Source organism: Littorina saxatilis, linkage group LG14 (assembly GCF_037325665.1).
Source record: "Littorina saxatilis isolate snail1 linkage group LG14, US_GU_Lsax_2.0, whole genome shotgun sequence".
In the NCBI taxonomy this organism is placed as follows: domain Eukaryota; kingdom Metazoa; phylum Mollusca; class Gastropoda; order Littorinimorpha; family Littorinidae; genus Littorina; species Littorina saxatilis.
This window is the reverse complement of record NC_090258.1, coordinates 20,193,012-20,214,671: the sequence shown is the minus strand read 5'-3', so window position 1 is coordinate 20,214,671 and position 21,660 is coordinate 20,193,012. Positions and strand designations below refer to the sequence as shown.

The 21,660-nt window shown below is 39.4% G+C and overlaps 1 protein-coding gene across 3 annotated transcripts; it reads left to right on the top strand.

Annotated features, from left to right (window-relative positions):
- Positions 1–2,271: 2,271 nt before the first annotated feature.
- On the top strand, positions 2,272–21,344 carry LOC138947316 (abl interactor 2-like). Of its 3 annotated transcripts, none has more exons than XM_070318760.1 (8): positions 2,272–2,421; positions 3,686–3,853; positions 7,006–7,194; positions 7,527–7,752; positions 9,321–9,599; positions 13,068–13,118; positions 18,807–19,028; positions 20,160–21,344. In XM_070318760.1, exons 1-8 carry the CDS (start codon positions 2,290–2,292, stop codon positions 20,321–20,323), a joined length of 1,431 nt encoding a protein of 476 aa, XP_070174861.1. In that variant the 5' UTR covers positions 2,272–2,289; the 3' UTR covers positions 20,324–21,344. The 3 variants fall into 3 exon arrangements, with proteins under 3 accessions (XP_070174861.1, XP_070174862.1, XP_070174863.1); XM_070318761.1 differs by lacking the exon at positions 13,068–13,118 and adding an exon at positions 11,287–11,334; XM_070318762.1 differs by lacking the exon at positions 13,068–13,118.
- The last annotated feature ends 316 nt before the right edge of the window (positions 21,345–21,660 follow it).

The following is a 21,660-nucleotide window of genomic DNA, read 5'->3' as shown; positions in this document are numbered from 1 at the left end:
ATGATTAATTGTTTACGTAAATAATGATTTATTTAGCAACATTGCTGATTGTTTATAAACAATGCAATATAAGTCTAAATAATATATTGTTTAACAATATATTATTTAGACGTATTTTACATTGTTTGTAAACAATCAGCAATGTTGCTACATAAATCATTATTTACGTAAACAATGAATTATTTACGTAAACAATGAATTGTTTAGGTAAATAATGAATGGTTTACGTAAACAAAAAAATATTTAGAATTGTTTTACATTGTTTATAAACAATTACTTATTTAGCACATGAGCTTCTAAATAATGATTATTTAGCTAAAACTGGTGAAAAAACCATGGAAAAGTATCCAAATAATTATTTGACAAATGGTATGCCATAGATATCGTTTGTGAGACATGTCTGTTATCATTTGCTAACAGTCAGCATATTAGGCAAAAAAAAAAAAATAGGTGTGGTTACGGTAACATAGCCAAAAAGAATAGGGTAGGTAGGTAGGCAATCACTTTTTTTTTTTTTTTTTACTTTTTTTTCTAATGTGTACAAATTAAACCTACTTGACAGGGAAATAAGTGTGCGACTCGGGCGCTTTCGCTTTCATTGCGTTTTTTGCACTCGTTTTTTTTTGTGTGTGTGAAATGTAATAAAAAGTTATAGGATCGGCCCCTAAAAATAGGGTAGGTTACCGTAACCACACCTATTTTTTTTTTAGGCCTTAGAAATAACGGTTTAATTCGACCAAAAGAAATTTCGAAGCAACCCCGCGAATTAGACAGAACAACCGCAATGGGAACTTGACTGAGGGCTTCTACCTGATTATGCCCGCTGTCAGTCAAAGAATTCTCGTGACCCGAGTCAGCCAATCAGAGTAACACACCTGACGTGATGAATATTCACAGGTCAAATGCATTTGACACACAACAATCTCACAAGATAAACCATGTTGAACATGCGTTTCGGTTGCTTCGCTTTTTCTCGTTGAACAGAGAGCGACAGATTTGGAACCGACTCCAGACGGATGGGAAATGACGTAAAGATACATTTGATGTAAAGCGAGTGGCGCAATTTCACTTGATTTTTGCGAACTTTGATCATTTAGATTTCAAGTGAGCGGTCGGGCATTGCACACGCGATCAGACGATGGGCGGCGCCTTGCTGTTCCGTTACGCACCCGGCACCGACAAAACTCGCTTTTCGGTATTTTTTAGATAAAGAGAGTATTACCTGACAGCATTTGAAGTATCATTCTTTAGAATAAATCACGCTGATATTGTTGAATTACATTTTTACTTTGTCTTGTTAATTTTTAGCGTGATAAACAAAAAGGATCCCTGTCTGAACGTTATAACATTTAGAGGGTCACCTAGAATCCGTCCTGATTGGTCAGAAAGCCACACTGAATTGGTAATAAGTTGTCATATCGTTGCAAAGTTACGCGCGGTAAAATATTTTTTCTTTTTTTCTCTTTTCAGTAAAGGGATATCATTCTGTCTCAGTAATCACTGAGTTGTGCTCTGCATTGTGCCAATGTTAGTTTTCGTGACAACTTAAAATTATGCGGCAGTTGATTATGACTCGAATACAATTTTTTTTTAAACACAAGAATGGGAACGTTTAATTTATGACAAAAAAATTAAACGTCCCAATCACTGTACATCGACCCAAAGATGACGGAATCATAGTCAACCTGGTAAAACCTGGGGTCCAGGGGAGAATCTGAAGAATTTGAGCTATTTTATAAACAATTTGTGGCTTATCCTTGATTTTAAACATGATCAACTGGTGTCAGCAGCCACTCATTATTTCTGTTAAAGTTAGTATTAAATAATGGCAATTTATCTTCACTGATATCTGCTCCCGACATCATACAGCATGGTTAGAAGAAAGACATGTCGCATATGAGTGGCAGTTAAAACTGTACAAAAATGATACTGAGAAGGATTCTATTGAAAGTACATGAGTAATGTCAACACATATTTGTTTACAAATTAATGAATGACTCGATGAATGAATCTTTTTTTTCTTCTTTTTTTTCACAGACAAAATCTTTTTTTGTTTCAGTGTTGGACAGCCGGGGGGGGGGGTCTGGAACCCCTGTAACACCTCCCTAAATCCGCCCCTGAGGCCTACCATCATTGACATTTCTCGTCTTTCTTATTGTGACGAAGTTCTCAGTACTTTCAGTTCGAGTCAGTTGATATGTCCACTCAAGGGACATAACCGGACTTAATTTACGGAAATGAACGAGCATTGCCGAACAGTCATTCGTCTGCTTCCGGCTCACGTCCAAAATGGCTGCGACCGATTTTCAGAGTCTTCTGACTCTGATAGATGCTGAAATTCCGGAGGGGCGGAAAAGTTTGCAGGAAAACTACACCCACTTAGAACATGTCGCCAAATATTGCGAGTCAAACTATCTACAGGTGAGTTATTTTGCGCTCGTTATTTATGAAATAAGCGCTTGTTTGCAATGCGGAAGTGCTAATTTCAACACAAGAAATGAGGAATCGATCCAGACAGCAAGACTGTCTCCTCGTTATGCATTAATGTGCGAATGTACTGTCTATGTGCACTTGTTGAAAAAAGTCCGACGCCTTTAGTATTGACAGAGCATTACTAACATTGGGTTGGGTTTCTTGTACATTGAACTTAAAGCTAGGCAATAGGCATACATTTCTATTTGTGTTCATGAGTTTTTCATAGTCGCTGTATAATTTATACTAGTAAAACTCATAGTCATACTCAAGAGACTCATACTCATAGTCATAGTGAATGTCAGAGGCTAGAACTAAGTAGAACCAGAAATATGGAAGCAGTAATGACAATGACAGTGTACATGTTTTTTATTTTTTATTTTTTTTACCACGAACATGATGAATTGATAACTCACATGAAACTATACTACTATTGAAAGAAGTTTGTGGTGTTATGATACCTACAGTGAATAAATCAATTTGAATAATATAGGACGAAGACTGATCGTGGATTTGGATAATTAGACCTTTTCCGAAATCGGAGTACCTCTCATATTCGCAGGACATTCTCTTTTTTATGCTTCAAAATTCTCAGAAGCTTTCTTTGTACATCGTGCTTTGCAAGTCTCGCAAGATAGCTGTACCATGTGCTTTGCTGTGCTTCGGAGTTTTCGGGAGCTTGTGAGAGCTTGGAATACCGATGAGGTCTATAGTATAGATTACAATTTACGCAGACCTTCGAACCCATACAAATTCGCTGTATTTTGTACGCATGATTCATTGATTGTCTAGAATACGAGCACTACGGTTAAACCCCAGTAATACGACGAGAACAATTCCTAGACTACTTTTCTTCACAAGAGCATCCTGAAGCCGATCCAGTATTTTGACACATGATTACAGTTTTTGCCAGTAAACATTGAAAGAAGCATTTGTTTTAGTGCGACAAACTCGTGTGAAACATGTTTGAATCATGGATGTTCAAATGCTGTGAGGAGTACGCTCACTTCTCTGAAAATACACCAAGTTTGCTTGATAATACTCCAAGTGTAAAACAGGGGTTCCCATGTCTGATTACATTTTTTAACAAAATTAACAATAACATGCAAAACAAAGCTAAAACATAGAATTAAGAACATGAGGGGACATCAAAAACCAAGAAACCTCTAAATATTTGACCACTGATCATTTTGAACAAATAAATCATGTACAGGCTAATGACAAGAGAAAAGCTCTGGAGGAAACCAAGAACTACACGACGCATTCACTGGCATCAGTGGCCTATCAAGTCAACCAGCTGGCCACCAACTTCCTGAGACTGTTGGACCTGCAGCAGTCCCAGCTAGCAAACATGGAGTCTTCAGTCAATCATCTGTCACAGGTGTGTTTGCATACATGTGTGTGTGTGTGTTTGTTTGTATGTGTGTTTGTTTGTACAGTCGAGATCGCTTTACACAAAATGAAAGGGACCAATATTTTTTTTCGAGCTAACGTTTTTTCGCGATAACGAAAATGATCAAACTGAATTTTTTTTATTTAAAGCAAGATAAAGAAGATAAAACAGTGGCATACCTTAAAAAATAAGCTTTGACTCGCTTATTCACGGGACATAACTGCACTCCGGACTGTCCACAGTGTTGAGCAATTTAGGAGACTACACTACTGACACCTTCAAACTTCACTGCCTGAGGAGAGTTTATTGATTCAAACGAACGCGTGGTTCTATATCGCGTCACTCGGTCACGGATCGGGGAAAACAAAAAAACAGTTCCAGATTTCGAAACCATGTTCGTCAGCCATTGTTTTTAGCAAGACAGACCACATGTGCACGAGCTTCGCTGACGTACATCGCAAAATGTCATGACGTCATCACAACTTTCGGTTTTGGTTCGATCTGCGGATTACTTTCATGACGTTTCTGTAACTTTGCCTGTTTATAAGGTAGGAATTCCTGCACAGTTCTTTGCAAAATGAAGCAGATATCTGGCAACTGACCTTTATCTAGTCAAAATAAAGTAATGACCTGGATTAGAAATGAAAAACCATGGCTTCAGCCGTTTGAGTGCCGAAGTGATGTTGTACATGTGATGTTGTACACGTGAACACTTCTCGCTTCAATCACGGTCAGAAGGAAAATGAGATATTCAGTCAGTCATGCAAACACGTGAACACTTCTCGCTTTGGAAGCTACAACAGGGTTCGTACAGGTCATGAAAAATCTGGAAAGTCATGGAATTTGATTTTTAATTTTCCAGGCCTGGAAAGTCATGGAATTTCAATTCAAGCCATGGAAAGTCATGGAATTTAACAAAAATAAGAAAGAAAAAAAAATTAATCTTTAGCACGCCAGCGGCGATTTTCGTCGCCCAGCCATTTCCTCCCCCCCCCCCCCCTTTGCCAGCCAGCGGCGATTTGCGTCGCCAGCACAAGGCTTGTTTGTATGACCAACTTCTCGTTCGTATTTGCATACAAGAATAACGGTATTTTTAATGGCACTTGAGCCAAAGCGAGGCTCACTTCCTTCCGTTATCTCATCGTGTCGTCTGCGCTGCATTTGAGTCGGTTTCGTCGAAGTTTTCTGCTTTTGTTTTTGCATCGATAAAGTACTTTAGCGCTTCGACAAGCAAGATGGAGGATGATGAGTTTGAAACTTTCTTTCGAGTTGTTTCTTGACAACAAAAAGTATGCGGAATTGGAACGAATTACCGAGGAAGATCTTCGCAATGAACTGTGTATCGCGGTGAAAAAAATGACAGTTCGTCAAGTCACAGTGACTGTTACGAAACGGAATTTACGAAAGTGCAGATGGATACAAACAGTGGCTGGTCCAGTTTAGTGAAATGACAGGACCAGCAAACATTACCGATAATCTGACTGCGTAGAAAATGCTTGACTTGCTTGTCGAAGAGACACTGCGTAGAAACTGACTCAAATTCAGTGCAAAGCAAGCCAGTCAGTGTCAAAACTGGCAGTGACAAGACGTAAAAAGTTTGCGTGTTCGGAAATGGCGACCTGTGGATCTAGTCATGGAAAATATTATTGAGGCTCATGGAAAGTCATGGAAAAGTCATGGAATTTTGTTTCTAAAAACCAGTGGGGACCCTGTACAAGTTGAAAAAAACAGTTGTTTGGTGGTGCAAGAGACCGAGAATCGGCTTCGTGTAAACGTTTTTTGCGTGAGTCTCAGATCGTTTTATTTCGCGTCATGATGTTTTGTTTAGTAGGGTTTATGAAGGGAATGATTGGGACTGACAACACGTTTCGCGTAATGGGTTTTTTCGGCTTATCGTTTTTCGTGTTAAATGATCTCGACTGTATGTGTGTTAGGTTATGACTGTGTGTGAGTGAATGTCAGTAACTGGGTTTGTCTGTGACTTAGTGTGAGTGCAAATTGTGTTTGTGCATTAGTGTGATTGTGACAAAGGTATGTGATGCGGGGGTGTCGTTTGGGTCGGCCCTTCGGCCAATCGCCGATTTTTTTTTACTTTGGCCGAAAATTTCATGTCCCTATCGGCCAAATGTCCGAAGAGTATTCGCCTGAATCGGCCAACGTTTGTCCAGTTGTATGTGATAAAGAAGAAAAGACAGACCTTCAACAATAGGACAAGGGATGCAACTCTGCTGAATCAAAAGCATAAAGATCACCTGTGAACAATTCTAGGATCAGGAAATCTGAACATCTGTTTGTTTTCATTAGGAAATAGAAATGAAATATAATGCTTAAGCTGTGGTAAATTTGGCTGGTATGCAACTTTTATACTTCTGCTTGATCTAACAGTAATATTAATAACACGGACATAAAGAAAAAGAAACAAAACAAGAAAGCAACTTAGAAAAAGATTTGTTTGTAGTCAGCTTTTTATACTTGGTTTTACACAACAAAAAACATAATTTAGATTAAAAAAAATTGCTGATTTACTCTTTTGTAGTGTGTGTTTATGTGGTAAGTAAAGTTCCACAGTAAATTACTTTGTAAATTGTGTGGTAGGGGGTACATAAATGGGGTAACTTTTAGTGAGGTTTAGTGTGTGATTGTGTGACAGGGTGTGAATGTGGTTTTGATTTCTTGTTTCTTTGTGGCGGCTTTTATTTTAAATTCTTTATTAAAACAAGGTTATTTATCATTATATTAAAACATTGCATTTTTGTCATCAAGTTTTGTGTGTGTTTGTGGTAGTTATTAGTAGTGCAAATCCACATGTATGCATTATAAGTATGAATATGTCTTTTGTGTATGTGGTTAGCACGCGACGAGCCGCTGGGGCGGTTGTAAGAAATCCCGGCAGGTTGGGGGCCGGTTGGGATTTTGGGGGGCCGGTTCAATTTTTGACTTACCGGCCCCCCTGGCCGGTAGCAAAAAAAGTTAAGGTACACCCCTGTATAGAGATAGACTCTCCTCCCTTCTAAGACTAAGAGTAAGACCTGATTTTCTCAGATTTTGTGTAAGTCTTAAAACTAAAAGTGGTGGTGCCGCTGTACATGTAAATTAATTTCTGAAGTGATGTGCTTATTTTGTTTTGTCCTTGTCTTTAGATTGTGATGATCCACAAGGAGAAAGTGGCCCGGCGGGAGATTGGAGTGCTGACTACTAACAGGACGGCGTGTCGACCAATGGGAGTCAAGAGCGGCATCCTGTTTCCCGAGCAGACTGAGCGACCAATCAAGTACACTCGCAAGCCTATCGACTATTCCAGTTTGGACGACATAGGTCATGGAGTCAGAGTAAGACGGAGTTATGAGGAGATGTTTCTTGGCGAAAGCATTTGATTTAATGAAGTCTGGCTGATTAACAAAATTATGTTGCCATGAATTTCTATGAAAAAAAAAAAAATGTGTACTAAATTGGCAGGTGTTAGTTTTTCTTCTAGTCTTTTGATTGTATGTAGATTGTAAGTTGTACTGAAGTGTTTGTTGAGGCTTACACACATACTTAAACACAGACAGACAGATGCACATGCGCACAATATATGCATTATTTTTTTAACCAAAGCCCACTTTCAGACTTTTTCGTGCATCCTTGCTCCTATGTCTGAACAACTGATTGCTGTTTTCAGCCACAGTCACAGGCAAACACACCCCGCACAGGCCGAAGCCCTTCTGTCAGCAGCAGCGGCTCAGGCAGTCAGGCACCGACCACAAGGCCCCCCACGCCCCCTCAGTATCGCCAAGGCAACTCCAGCACCCTGGGAAGGGCGGGGGGAGCGCACTATCGCCCAATCGGCCCTCCGGTTGTGCCTGCTGCACCACAACAGCAACCGAATGCTGGCCAATACTCTCCAGGTGTGTAGAGTTTGAAAAGAGGTGGGGGGGGGGATCGAGGAGGTCTGGTTTGAAAGGGTTGGGAAATATTGGTGATGTTCTTTTGATTATTTGAATCTGTGGTTCTCTGACTGTTTGCACTGGTTAACATGGTTCATTGTGGTGATTGTGATGGCTTTGTCTTTGACTTTGTCCATACTTTTTGTGTGTGTGTCTACTGTATAGTCTTGGGCATATAGGTTTTACTCTATTTGTTCACACTTAAATCTCTCGTTTTTGACTCACATGCGAAGCAAAAGTGAGTCTATGTACTCACCCGAGTCGTCCGTCCGTACGTCCGTCCGGAAAACTTTAACGTTGGATATTTCTTGGACACTATTCAGTCTATCAGTACCAAATTTGGCAAGATGGTGTATGATTACAAGGCCCCAAAAAACATACATAGCATCTTGACCTTGCTTCAAGGTCAAGGTCGCAGGGGCCATAAATGTTGTCTAAAAAACAGCTATTTTTCACATTTTTCCCATTTTCTCTGAAGTTTTTGAGATTCAATACCTCACCTATATATGATATATAGGCCAAAGTAAGCCCCATCTTTTGATACCAGTTTGGTTTACCTTGCTTCAAGGTCAAGGTCACAGGAGCTCTTCAAAGTTGGATTGTATACATATTTTGAAGTGACCTTGACCCTGAACTATGGAAGATAACTGTTTCAAACTTAAAAATTATGTGGGGCACATGTTATGCTTTCATCATGAGACACATTTGGTCACATATGATCAAGGTCAAGGTCACTTTGACCCTTATGAAATGTGACCAAAATAAGGTAGTGAACCACTAAAAGTGACCATATCTCATGGTAGAAAGAGCCAATAAGCACCATTGTACTTCCTATGTCTTGAATTAACAGCTTTGTGTTGCATGACCTTGGATGACCTTGACCTTGATGTATTTTGGTTGGAAAAATGTGTAAAGCAGTTCTTAGTGTATGATGTCATTGCTATGTAAAGGTCAAGGTCAAGCATGTGAGTCGTATGGGCTTTGCCCTTCTTGTTATTTCTTTTTGTAAGGTTTATTTATTTGTTGTGTTTCTTCTTCTTGGTTTTCTTGAAATTTCAAAAACATAGTTTACCTTTTCCTACATATTGCTCTCCAGAGCAGAGCGTGAGGATGTCTAACTCTATCTGTCAACATTGAATTGAATCAAAGTTTTGGTTTTGTTGTGAACGTGTGAAAGTGTCAGCCCTTGACTAACCTTGGTGTGTGAGTAATATTATTTTCCAAACATTTTCTTCTCTGTCTACATTTTCTTTGTGTGTGAATTTAAGCAGTATAGCTTTGCAAATCTTCTTTTTTTTTCTGAACTCATAGCGAAAAGGTATTAGTAAACAAATGATTCAAAAACAATTTCTACACCAACTATCAAAGAACGTTCTCTACATTTTCCTCTTTGTCTTCATCTTCTGTGTGTGTGAAATTGAATAGAATCAACTTTGCAGTTTTTCTTCTCTTCTTAACTTATAGTGAAAGGTATTTCTACACCTTCACACTGGACTAACCAATCCCCAAACTTGTCTCTGACCCAAAAGGCAACAGCAATACCCCAGTCAAAATCCAAGGGCCGTACGCTCCATCTCCTAACGTCCAAATGGGCCAGGTGCGTGTGCCCCAGGGGATGATGGGAAGGCCGGGAAGTCAGATGGGGCGTGAAACCATGCACATCCAAGGTGCCCCGACAATGATGATGCCCGGAGGTCCAGGTATGGTGCCCGGAGGTCCGGCGGGTCAGGGCCCGAACATGCGGCCAAAGTCCAACACACACATAGTCCAGCCTGCGCCTGCACCACTCACTGGGCAAGACTCCATGGGTAAAGGGTTTTTCTCTCCGTCTGTAGTTTTAACTGTGCTCCTGCTAACACTTTATCGTTACAGTGGAACCTCCCTTTTAGGTCCTCCAAAAATCTGAAAAGGCAAGGGGGAAGCTTTAAAATGGGGGAAGTTTTAAAATGGGGGTTCCACTTTGCACTTTAACTTTGTGTATGCTATGCTCAAGGTTAGATTTATATTAGGCCAAAAAAAAAAAATTGTCTGTTTAGGGTAACCCGACCGACCCTATCGATTTGGCGCCGACACAAAAATTTTGATTTCAAAAAAAAAAAGAAAAAAAAAGAGGTAAAAATGCTAAAAAGAGACATTTGGCGTTTCTTTCTCTCCCTTTCTCTCTGTTTTATTTATACGTTAGTTTTGAAACATGTATTCATCAAAATATAAGAAGTGAATGTTCAGCCAACATAGCATTTACACACACACAAAAAAAACACCAAAAAACAAAAAAACAACCTACCTACCTACCGACCCTACTTTTTTTGGTCATGTTACCCTAAACAGACAATTTTTTTTTTTTTGCCTTACAGCATTCAAAAACTTGATATTTCTTTTCAAAGCAAGCAATATGTCAGCATTAACAAACAGTTTCTTTTGAAAGCAGTTATGTTTTTTAGATTACACTTATTTAACTGCATTCAGAAATTCTGCTTCTTTTTAAAGTGAGTTATACAAGTTGTCAGCATTTCAATGCACCTTAGATAAGGCCAAAAAAAAAACATAGGTCTGTTTAGTTACGGTAACCCGACCGACCCTAGTTTTTTCGCGCATCTAGACTTTTTTTGGCATTTGGGGAAAAAAAATTAAAATCTTGTTTTTTTGGCAAAATAACGTAAAAATATGGTTTTTTGGAAAAAAAAACAAAAAAACCAACAAAAACAATCCCGACCTACCGACCCTATTTTTTGGGCCTATGTTACCGTAAACAGACCTATTTTTTTGTTGGCCTAAGAGTGTGAACTTTATGGAAATCTGTTACTCTTTAGTTCAAAGCCAGTGATATGCCAGCGTAAAAAAACTTCCTCTTTCTTTTCAAAGCAGATCTCTTTCAGCTCTTTCAGCTTTAAGAAACTCTTTGTCTTCAAAGTGAGTTAGCTATGTGTGATATTGTGCAGAATATTTCTTTATTTTCAAAGTGCAAATTTATACGTAAGCATGTAATAATTGAAAACTTTTTTAGGAACCAGAATTAAGTTTATGCTTAATCACGGGCGTTTTTGTTTTTTTTCTCTCATCAAAGGCAAGGTTTAAATGTAAGCATGTATTCGTTGAGGAGTTAGTTAAAGAGCAGAACTATTTCCAAGAGTCACATTTTGTTTTGCTATACTGTTAATAACGTATAAAACGTTTGGAACTTTCTGATGGTGCTAGTGTTTTTAAAAAAAGAAAAGCACTGAGAGATTCAGTGATAATGCTTTATGAATACAGAATAGGTAAATATTGTTAGTTTGACAGTTAGGCTGGTGTTTCTTTATACTGCAATGCTTATAGAGCTTGCAAACTGGTATAGACTTTTTGCACTTTTTAAATTCTTAGACCTTAGCAGTAGTACACTTTGATACCAGTAGATGCCCAGACTTTGCAGGCAGGAGATTGTACTCTTGAACTGCTGTGGGGTTTTAGGTGGTGTCGTGACCTGAAATGTCATGTGCTTTATGGCTTTTCGTGCAGCTCTGTTTCGATTCCATTATCAAAGTGGTATGAGGCCGCAGTACACTGGTGAGAGAAATCGACAATTTCAGTGAACACTCGTGAATGGTTATGACTGTCGTTATGTGGTAGATGTTGTTCGTACATGTATTCTTTTTGCAGCATATGAGTAACATGCCTACGTCTTACTTTCTACTCTGGCGATTGAGTTGTGCATGTGACTGGTTTGTTGTTTTTTCTCTGCAGAGAGTACGTCTTGTTTTCAGCAGATGTCATGATGATATTATTTTTTTAGCGATGGTGTGCTTTTTGCATGAGCTGAAGTGAATTGTTCCCTATTACAGCTTTTCTACTATCTGCATAATAAATGTTGCCCTTTTATTTTTTTTAAAGACAGTCAATTTGAAGCTTTGACCTTGAAAACGGAAGTGCAGTCCTATTGCTTTTATATGTATCTTTGTTTTGCTTGGTGTTGTGTTTTGTGAGAAATCGGTCAGTTTACGTGTATTCATGTATCAGTGTTTTGTTATTGTGGAGATGCTAGAATCAAGAGGGAACAGAGATTTAATTTTTTTTATTTTTTTAAGATTAATCAAAGCAGTTCTGGTTGTGGTTTTGCTTGGCTTATGGGACGTCTGTTCGATAAAGACATACAAATACACAAAACATATACTTGGAATCCAAAGGTACGGTGTGTACTGTCATATAAGGAGAAGATATACAAGATAAATGTAAAATTTTCTTTCGGTGCTCACCTTTTCTTAACTCATTGTCTCCCAGGTACGGATATATTCGTACATACTCATATGGCTCTATCTGACCAGGTACGGATATATCCGCTCAGACTGTTAGCTTCAGTCGCTTCCTGTAACATCCATCTAACGCCTGCATTCCAGCGTGTTGATACACAGTTACTACACAGTTACTACAATTCTGAGTGACCTGCTGCAGCACAGCTGGTCTCGGCTAAAAAAACACTTGGTCAACATAGGTGGGGTAGAAAGTGTTAATTGAGATAGAGAGAAAGACTGGCTGACTGATCTTTATTTTATGAGAGAAAGAAAGATAGATAACGCTGCAAGTGCAACTGTAACATGAAACATTAACAATGGTGTATGTTAAACATCTAAAAAAACAAAAACAACAAAGCATAATTTTTGCTTCGGAAACTGTTGTCGTTGTATGGCTTGTTCAGTTTTACTGTAACTGTTCAATATGACTGACAGTGACACTCGAAAAGAAGGTGTTAGTACAAAAATAGGCAAAGCGATGTGCTAGACATTTTGAGTAATCTGACTAATTATTGTTCAATTTACTTTTTGTTATAGTGTGATGGATCTTGTTTTGTGCTTATACTTTTCCTTTGTTTAGGCCTAAAAAAAATAGGTGTGGTTACGGTAACCCGACCTACCCTATTTTTAGGGGCCGACCCTATAACTTTTTATTACATTTGTCAACAAAAAACAAAAAACGAGTGCAGAAAACGCAATGAAAGCGACAGCGCTCGAGTCGCACACTTATTTCCCTGTCAAGTAGGTTTAATTTGTACACATTAGAAAAAAAAGTTAAAAATAAAAAAGTGATTGCCTACCTTCCTACCCTATTTTTTTGGGCTATGTTACCTTAACCACACTTTTTTTTTTTTTTGCCTTATGTATTTTGTTATCTGCAGGATTTGTTTTGTTTCTACATGTGTTGGGAACATTTTTACTTCCAAGCTTTCATTGCTTTGAATGGGTTTTTTTCTGGCTGTATTTTGTTGAATGTTGCGTTCATGTGTTGTGCTGTGAATTCTTTTTCAGACATGCCACCCCCTCCCCCACCTTTGTCAGGGGACACAATGTTGTTGGAAGGTTTGCATGATTACTCCCCTTGTATTTTGCTCTTAGATGTTTCTTCTCGCTCGACTCGGGTCTGGTTCTACTGTAGTGAACTCTGCTAACGGGGGTCATCGTCATTATCTTTGGACCAAGTTTTGTTTTGTTTTGGGTTGTGCTGCTGGGAGCTCCTGATGAAGACTGAAGGCATACAAGCACACAGAAAAGGATTTGTGATTAATTGTTCAAATGTAGACCCTCTTTCCCCCCCCGGGTTAGGGGGAAGAATTTACCCGATGCTCCCCAGCATGTCGTAAGAGGCGACTAACGGATTCTGTTTCTCCTTTTATCCTTGTTAAGTGTTTCTTGTATAGAATATAGTCCATTTTTGTAAAGATTTTAGTCAAACAGTATGTAAGAAATGTTAAGTCCTTTGTACTGGAAACTTGCATTCTCCCAGTAAGGTCATATATTGTACTACGTTGCCAGCCCCTGGAGCAAATTTTTGATTTGTGCTTTTGTGAAGAAGAATCAATTGACAAGTGGCTCTATCCCATCTCCCCCCTTTCCCCGTCGCGATATAACCTTCGTGGTTGAAAACGACGTTAAACACCAAATAAAGTTAAAGTAGACCCTCTATCCCTTCGGCGAAGGATTTATTGCCCAGAGTCAACTTTGTACTGAATCTCCTTGGTATCCGAACACCCACGTGTGCACGCATATGCGCGATAAAGATCCCAAGTTCACAGCAAAAGTCTCAGGGTTTAGAAACATGAAATACCCCCATTGCAGGAAAAGGAAAAAACAAGTCGCGTAAGGCGAAAATACAACATTTAGTCAAGTAGCTGTCGAACTCACAGAATGAAACTGAACGCAATGCAACGCAGCAAGACCGTATACTCGTAGCATCGTCAGTCCACCGCTCATGGCAAAGGCAGTGAAATTGACAAGAAGAGCGGGGTAGTAGTTGCGCTGAGAAGGATAGCACGCTTTTCTGTACCTCTCTTCGTTTTAACTTTCTGAGCGTGTTTTCAATCCAAACATATCATATCTATATGTTTTTGGAATCAGGAACCGACAAGGAATAAGATGAAAGTGTTTTTAAATTGATTTCGAAAATTTAATTTTGATCATAATTTTTATATTTTTAATTTTCAGAGCTTGTTTTTAATCCAAATATAACATATTTATATGTTTTTGGAATGAGAAAATGATGGAGAATAAGATGAACGTAAATTTGGATCGTTTTATAAAAAAAATAATTTATTTACAATTTTCAGATTTTTAATGACCAAAGTCATTAATTAATTTTTAAGCCACCAAGCTGAAATGCAATACCAAAGTCCAGGCTTCGTCGGAGATTACTTGACCAAAATTTCAACCAATGTGGTTGAAATATGAGAGCGTGACAGTGCCGCCTCAACTTTCACGAAAATCCGGATATGACGTCATCAAAGAAATTTATAAAAAAAATGAAAAAAAGTCTGAGGATATCATACCCAGGAACTCTCATGTCAAATTTCATAAAGATCGGTCCAGTAGTTTAGTCTGAATCGCTCTACACACACACACAGACAGACAGACAGACAGACACACATACACCACGACCCTCGTCTCGATTCCCCCCTCTATGTTAAAACATTTAGTCAAAACTTGACTAAATGTAAAAAGTGGGTATAGCGCTGTACTGTAATCGGCAGCTTGCTTTTCCTAGTGAGAAAGCAACCTCACAGGACTATATACTGTAATAACTTACCTTAAAGGGATAACATCTATCAAGAAAACTGTCTCCAATCGCCACCCCCCAAAAATATACAGTTCAGGTTGGGGGTTGTAATTGTGTGACCACACACCAGGAATACCTTAAAATAAACGTGTGAGCGCTGAGTTACTCAAATTGAAAACGGCTGTGTTATGAGCAGGAATCCTGACAGGAGAGCTTGGGCGAAGAGGCAAATTTATTTAATTATTTGGTATAGTTTCGGAGCAGTTTTGAGCAAATCCTTGCAGGTGTTTTTAAATTACAGTACAGCGAATGTCCCTTGAACTTTTGAAGGTCCAAATCGTCAGAAAATTGTCCAAAATGGCGCCTTCAGTATACTCTCTTTGACCTACCTTGAAAAGATAATAGACAAAGGGACAACTGAAGATGTACTTTTATGGAAAGTGCTTCTCACCTTTGGGGCCTAAAACACAGGTGCCACTTTACATGTGTCCTCCCATTCCCCCCCCCCCCCCCCCCCCCCCCCCACAGTCTTTTCTCCTGACCGCCTTTCAAATATGTGACCCTCCACCACGGAAAGAGTCGCATGTCACTTTTGCATGATTTTCATATTTTTACATTTTCTTAAACTTAAAGCGTTTTTTAAGCTCGATCTATCCAGTGGTGAAAACCGTTTCAGAAAAGAGCGAAAACTGTTTGAGTTATAAGCCTGTGACTAAGGTGACCCTCACACTGTTACCAGACACTCCCCAGACTTATATTTAAGCCTCGCGCAGAACTGCGCGAGGTGACATGCGACTCATTTCGTGGTGGAGGGTCACATATTGTACAGTCTCCAGACTAACTCCTAATTTGTCTCTTCATCGTTTTCATAATTCTTTCTTTTCTAGAGTGTCCATGGCTGCAGCTAATTGTACTTGCATGTGAATGTGTTTTTGCTGATGCCATGCCAAGCTGTGATGCTTTGAAAATGACGCTGGTGTGGCCTGCTGAGCATCTTGGTTTCTTTTTTTCCCCTCCAGATTTCTCTCCGTCTTCTGATTTTATCATTCTTTTGTAAGGTCTTGCTTCTTGCCTTTGGGTTTTGTTCTCTGATTTTACAAGTTGGTCTTTTGATAATGCACACATGATCTGACACATTCCGTCAAGTTTAGGAGAGGAATTGACTTTGTTCCTCTTCTAAAAAGGAGAATAAGAAAGGGAAAGAATATTGCAATCAAAAAGAGAGGAAAGACTTTGTTTCTCTTCTTAAAAGGAGAATAATAAAGGGAAAGAATATTGCAATCAAAATGAGAGGAAAGACTTTGTTTCTCTTCTTAAAAGGAGAATAATAAAGGGAAAGAATATTGCAATCAAAAAGAGAGGAAAGACTTTGTTTCTCTTCTTAAAAGGAGAATAATAAAGGGAAAGAATATTGCAATCAATTTTTTGTTTTAAAGTGAGGGTGTGTTTTGATGTTTTCCCTTGTTGGCTGTACTCAAAGATCAACACATGTTTTGGTAAACACTGCTACACGCTTTTAACTGTGATAGGTGTTTTGGTCATGTGTAAGGGGCATTGTCAAAAAGCCAGCCTGATTACTGTGTTACGGTACAGTGGAACCCCCCTTTTCAGACCCCCCCCCCCCCCCAATTTAAGACTTCCTCCCTTTTAAGACCCTGGTTTTTTTCTCAGAATTTTTTTCACAACCTCTGTAATTTTACCTCCTTTTTAAGACTCCCTCCTTTTTAAGACTCGATCCTCCTTTTTAAGACTCGATCCTCCTTTTTAAGACTCGATCCTCCTTTTTAAGACCTGATTATCTCAGATGTGTGGAGGTCTGTAAAGGGGGGTTCCTCTGTACCTGTTATTCTTTCTTTATTTCTTGTGCTACATTTATGTTGTCCATTTTCTTTGTGCGCTTTGATTTAAAAAAAAATGCATCATTCACATTAGATGCTTCTTTTCCCTATGTAGTTACAGGGGAACTTTTTCTTGCATTTGCTTCTTTTGCTCAACAGCTCTTTGTGTGTGTAAATCATGAAGGCATGTGATTGTAAATTGTGCTTTGAATTCAAATATTGTCTGCATGATTGTGAAGGTATTAATCGTTCATCCGGTTTTATTGATATGTTTTTGTTTCAGCTGTTGTCTTCGTGATATTTTTCATGTTTAGAGAATTATTTTTTTGTATCGGTTTGAAAACCTGAATACATGTATTGAAAAGTATTAAAACAGGTTTTATACTTTGAGAGTGTGACAGAGTGAAGAACAGTTAAATGTACTAAAGGATATTATAAGATGTTTGGTGGCTTGTTGACAGACCCGCTTTTTTGTTGGTCCAAGGGGACCATATCGTCTTTTGTTTCATCTTTATCGACCAAGGCCGAAGGCCGCGGTTGATAAATAATGAGACAAAAGGCGATATGCTCCCCGAGGACCAACAACAAAGTGCTGGTCTGACAACGAGCTACCAAACATCGTTTTTGTCATCATTTTGGTTGTGCAACAAAATGCACAATAACCCACAGGGAGACGAATTTTTAGAATCCAACTCCGGGCCACAAAGCATTGTCACAGTAGCACGAGATAACACGTCAAACTTGTATGTGACGTCAAACGTAGCTTGTTGACGCTTTTCTTCCAGTCTGAAAATGTACAGAGCTGCGATCATACCTGTGAATTCAGTAAGTGTTGAGCATATTTCTTTTCTTTTAAGTGTTTATGACTTTTCGTTGTGGATTTTGCGATTACAGAGGTAAGTTGCAAATTGACCATGAGTCGCCGCGGTAATTATAAACATTGATTGGGTCTTTGAGAGTGAATGCTTACAATCGTTGTCCTCGGAAACACAAATCCAAAGCCACGATGGTTCCACACATCAAACAATCAGCCTGATTGGCTTTTACTTTGACAATCCACGTTTCACCTGAAAGCTCAAACCCATTCACCACCTCGAGTTATTGCATGGGGAACATGAGATTTATTTACCAGGTGTTTGTGAATGAAAACTCGTGAAAATGATGACAAACCTCGTTATTGATATCACTTAATTGGACTGTTTCATTAATCAAAGATTTGATACCGATGCATTCATAATTGTTTCAGCAGAGATTTTTTTGTCATGTTGCCAGTTGTCGATGGTAATAACACACACACTTTTGAAATATCCTGTTAATCAAATCAATTCACAACTCAGTGTGATGTAGTATTGGTTAGCATCTGTAGACATGGTTGAATCATGGATGTTCAAATGCTGTGTGGAGTACGCTCAATTTTCTGAAAATACACCAAGTTTGCTTGAGAATACTTCTAAGTGCAAAACAGGGGTTCCCAGGTCTACTTTTCATTGAAGGATTATGATTTCATCAGAGTGTGATTACTGTAGTAGAGATATATTACATGCAGGATTGTAGATCTGACTGTGTTACCATTTGACCATGGTGTTGGAGTAAGCACATCCTAAATCCTCTCATACTGCATGCATATTGTGAATAAAGTGAAGCCGTGGGCCTATTCATATCATTGCCATATAAAGGTCTTGTTTTTTTACCAACAGTTTTTAATTTGACACAGAGAATTGCATGTGAAATCATTCAGTTTAGTGGTGGCATTGTTCTTTAGATTAGTTCAAATTGTATTTGAATTGCACCACAGACGGTAGCTAAAGTCCTTATGTGTGAAACGTTTAGAAAAATGAAGTGGGTTTTTTCTTCTTCACAAGGATGCTTTTCTTTCTGTCCGACTACAAAGAATCTCTCCAAAACAGGAACTAAAAAGACAAAAGTTATAGTGAATGTAGTCAATAATCAGCTGTTCGGTTCCAGCTTGTTTATTTGGCTTTTTGTTTAATTTGGTACGGAAAATTGCCTTAGATGTGTCAAAGGGAATTTTCCGTTTTAATGTATTCATTTTAATGGACAATACAGTGCTGTTATTGTTAATATCATTATTGTTATTGTTTACTTTTTGTCAGTGGACAATTTCCGAGAGAAGCTAAACAACAGTTTCACATTTTTCAGCATCCCCTCCTTTGCCACCCCCTCCGGAGGCTATGGGCGGAATCAACTTTGACTACTCCCAGGCTGCCCCTCTGCCGCCGCCGGAATTCAGCGACCATCAGGACACCAGCAGCGAGGATTCCAGGTCACAGATGGCGCATAACGATCAGGATCCCTACGCTGCCACGGGGCCAGGATTCCTGGGGCCGGACCAGTTTATGCCTGCCACCTACCTGGAGAAAGGTGTGTGTGGGTCTGGTTTAGAAGTGATACATGTTCGGCAAAACTGGTAGCAGGCGGGGAGATTTTGATTTTTTGGGTCAGACCAGTTTATGCCTGCCACCTGTGTGTGTGGGTTAGGTTGAGAATTTATGTCTGTACTAAAGTTGAATAGTAAAACTACACATGGGGAAGGTATGTTGGGGGGTGGGGTGGAGTGGGGGGGGGGGGGGTTGTGGGGGGGGGAGTGGGGGGGGGGAGAGAGAGAGAGGAATAAATAGTGGTGGCAGGGAATGCACCTGGCGAAGAAGGGAGAATACTCTTGTTGCTGTGGTGTATCAGTCACCAGGTCATCTCCCTTAGTATACACAAACACTGTGTGTTTGAACTCTGTACTGTATACATGAACAGGACACCATCCCAGATACTGGGGAATACATCTGGGACAACAGTATTTATACGATAAGCATTAAAAACCTGGAGTCCTCTAAATTGCTGATCTGATTTGTTGAAAACATCATCAAAATACAGTTTACTTGTCCTATACAGGAGTGGGCACCTCTTGCATTTTTTTTTGTTTTGGTGACACAGCAGCCGCAGTTTTTATTTAACCTATGGAATTGATGTCGCGCAACCACAAGAAAACAACGTAGATCCACATCCAATGTTTTTCTTTTTGGCACTGTACTGTTTGGTAGATTTTTATAAAATTGATATATTGTATAGGTATCTTTACCACGGGGATTGTTTTTTCTTGACAATAGCAGGCTGCTGTGACTTCTTTTCGTGAGAGCCTTCCTTGAAACGAATTTTCCTGTTGTGTTTCTCTTGAAATTGGGTGAGAGTATGCCCCCCCCCATGCAATTCTGCAGGTGTTCCCCAGTATCTTTGATGCTCTCCCATGCAAGTGCAGTTTAGTGACAATATTTATTCACTCATAGATCAGGCCTGGGAATGACACACCTTTCGTCGTAAATACGACAAAGTCCTTTTCTATTTGTGTAAGAAAAGAGCCTCCGTGTGCCCTTAAAAATGCTTAAAACGCAAAATGTTCCCATCAGTACGCCCAAACCACTTGTACTCATTCCCGGGCCTGATAGATTTATAAAGTTCATAATCCTCACAGAACTCACTGAATTTCTTGTTTCATTTCAGTGGTTGCTATTTATGACTATGAGGCTGACAAGGGGGATGAACTCAGCTTTTCCGAGAACTCCGTCATCTATGTCATCCGCAAGAACGACGATGGATGGTGGGAGGGAGTCATGGACGGAACTGCTGGCTTGTTTCCCAGCAACTACGTCGAGCCTTGCATGTAAATTACAACCGGCAGACAGTCTTACGCTGATGGAACAAAATGGTGTGGGCGTTAAGTTATTAAGTTAAGTGGTTACTTTTTGAAGACCACCTAAGATCTGAGAAATTCGGGTCTTGAAAGAGAGGGAGTCTAAACATGAAGAGGGACACAACCACCTCACAAAATGTGGTCTTACAGCAGAGGGAGGCTTATAATGGAGGGCCTTAAAGCCCCCCGCGGGTTAGGGGGAAGAATTTACTGGATGCTCCCCAGCATGTTGTAAGAGGCGACTAACGGATTCTGTTTCTCCTTTTACCCTTGTTAAGTGTTTCTTGTATAGAATATAGTCCATGTTTGTCAAGATTTTAGTCAAGCAGTATGTAAGAAATGTTAAGTCCTTTGTACTGGAAACTTGCATTCTCCCAGTAAGGTCATATATTGTACTACGTTGCAAGCCCCTGGAGCAATTTTTTGATTAGTGCTTTTGTGAACAAGAAACAATTAACAAGTGGCTCTATCCCATCTCCCCCCCTTTCCCCGTCGCGATATAACCTTGAACGGTTGAAAACGACGTTAAACACCAAATTAAGAAAGAAAGAAAGAAAGAGAGAGGGCCTTAAAAAGCAGGTTCCACTGGACGGCAATTTCTGTAATGTGAGATCCCCTGTAATGAGAGGACACCTCCCAAGAAAGGACACTTTCTGCTACTCCTTGATCTGTAAACTTTACTCAAGATAAGGTGCATGTGTGATAATTTAGGCATTTTGATAGGCGTTGTGGTAGACAGTTTGGCAGAAGAAATGGAGTTTGAATGCTGCAAGGGTTTGAACCAAGAAAAAAAGAACAATCATTCTATCGTATGATAACCTCAAGAACATTTTCAGGTAGGGGGTTTGAACCTCACGTGTGTCCCTCCTCCCTGCCATGAAAGGACACCTGAAATGTAGGGCCACTGGTCAGTGTCTTCTGAGCACAGTTAACACCAAAGCTAGTCCATACTAGTGGAGTACTGCTTATTGTGCGTGATTTGGGGGGGGGGGGGGGGGGGGTGGGTGGGTGGGTGGGTAGCTACTCAGGCTTGTAAACTTAAAAACAAACAAATAAGTTTTGAAGATGCATGTATTGGCTATCTAACAAATCAAAATGTTCAAAAGATTTATTCTAGGTGTAGGGAGAGGGGTATTTATAAACCATTTTATTTGAATCGAAACGATTATCACTGTTTGTTGCTTTTTGATTCACAGCCCACAGTCATGGGGTTTCACCTTTTCAGAGTTGTGTAAGGAAAGCGTAATTTAGAACTGTTAATTGCATGAACCAATTGGTTAAAAAGTGTCAGGCTAGCTAACTGATATGGGA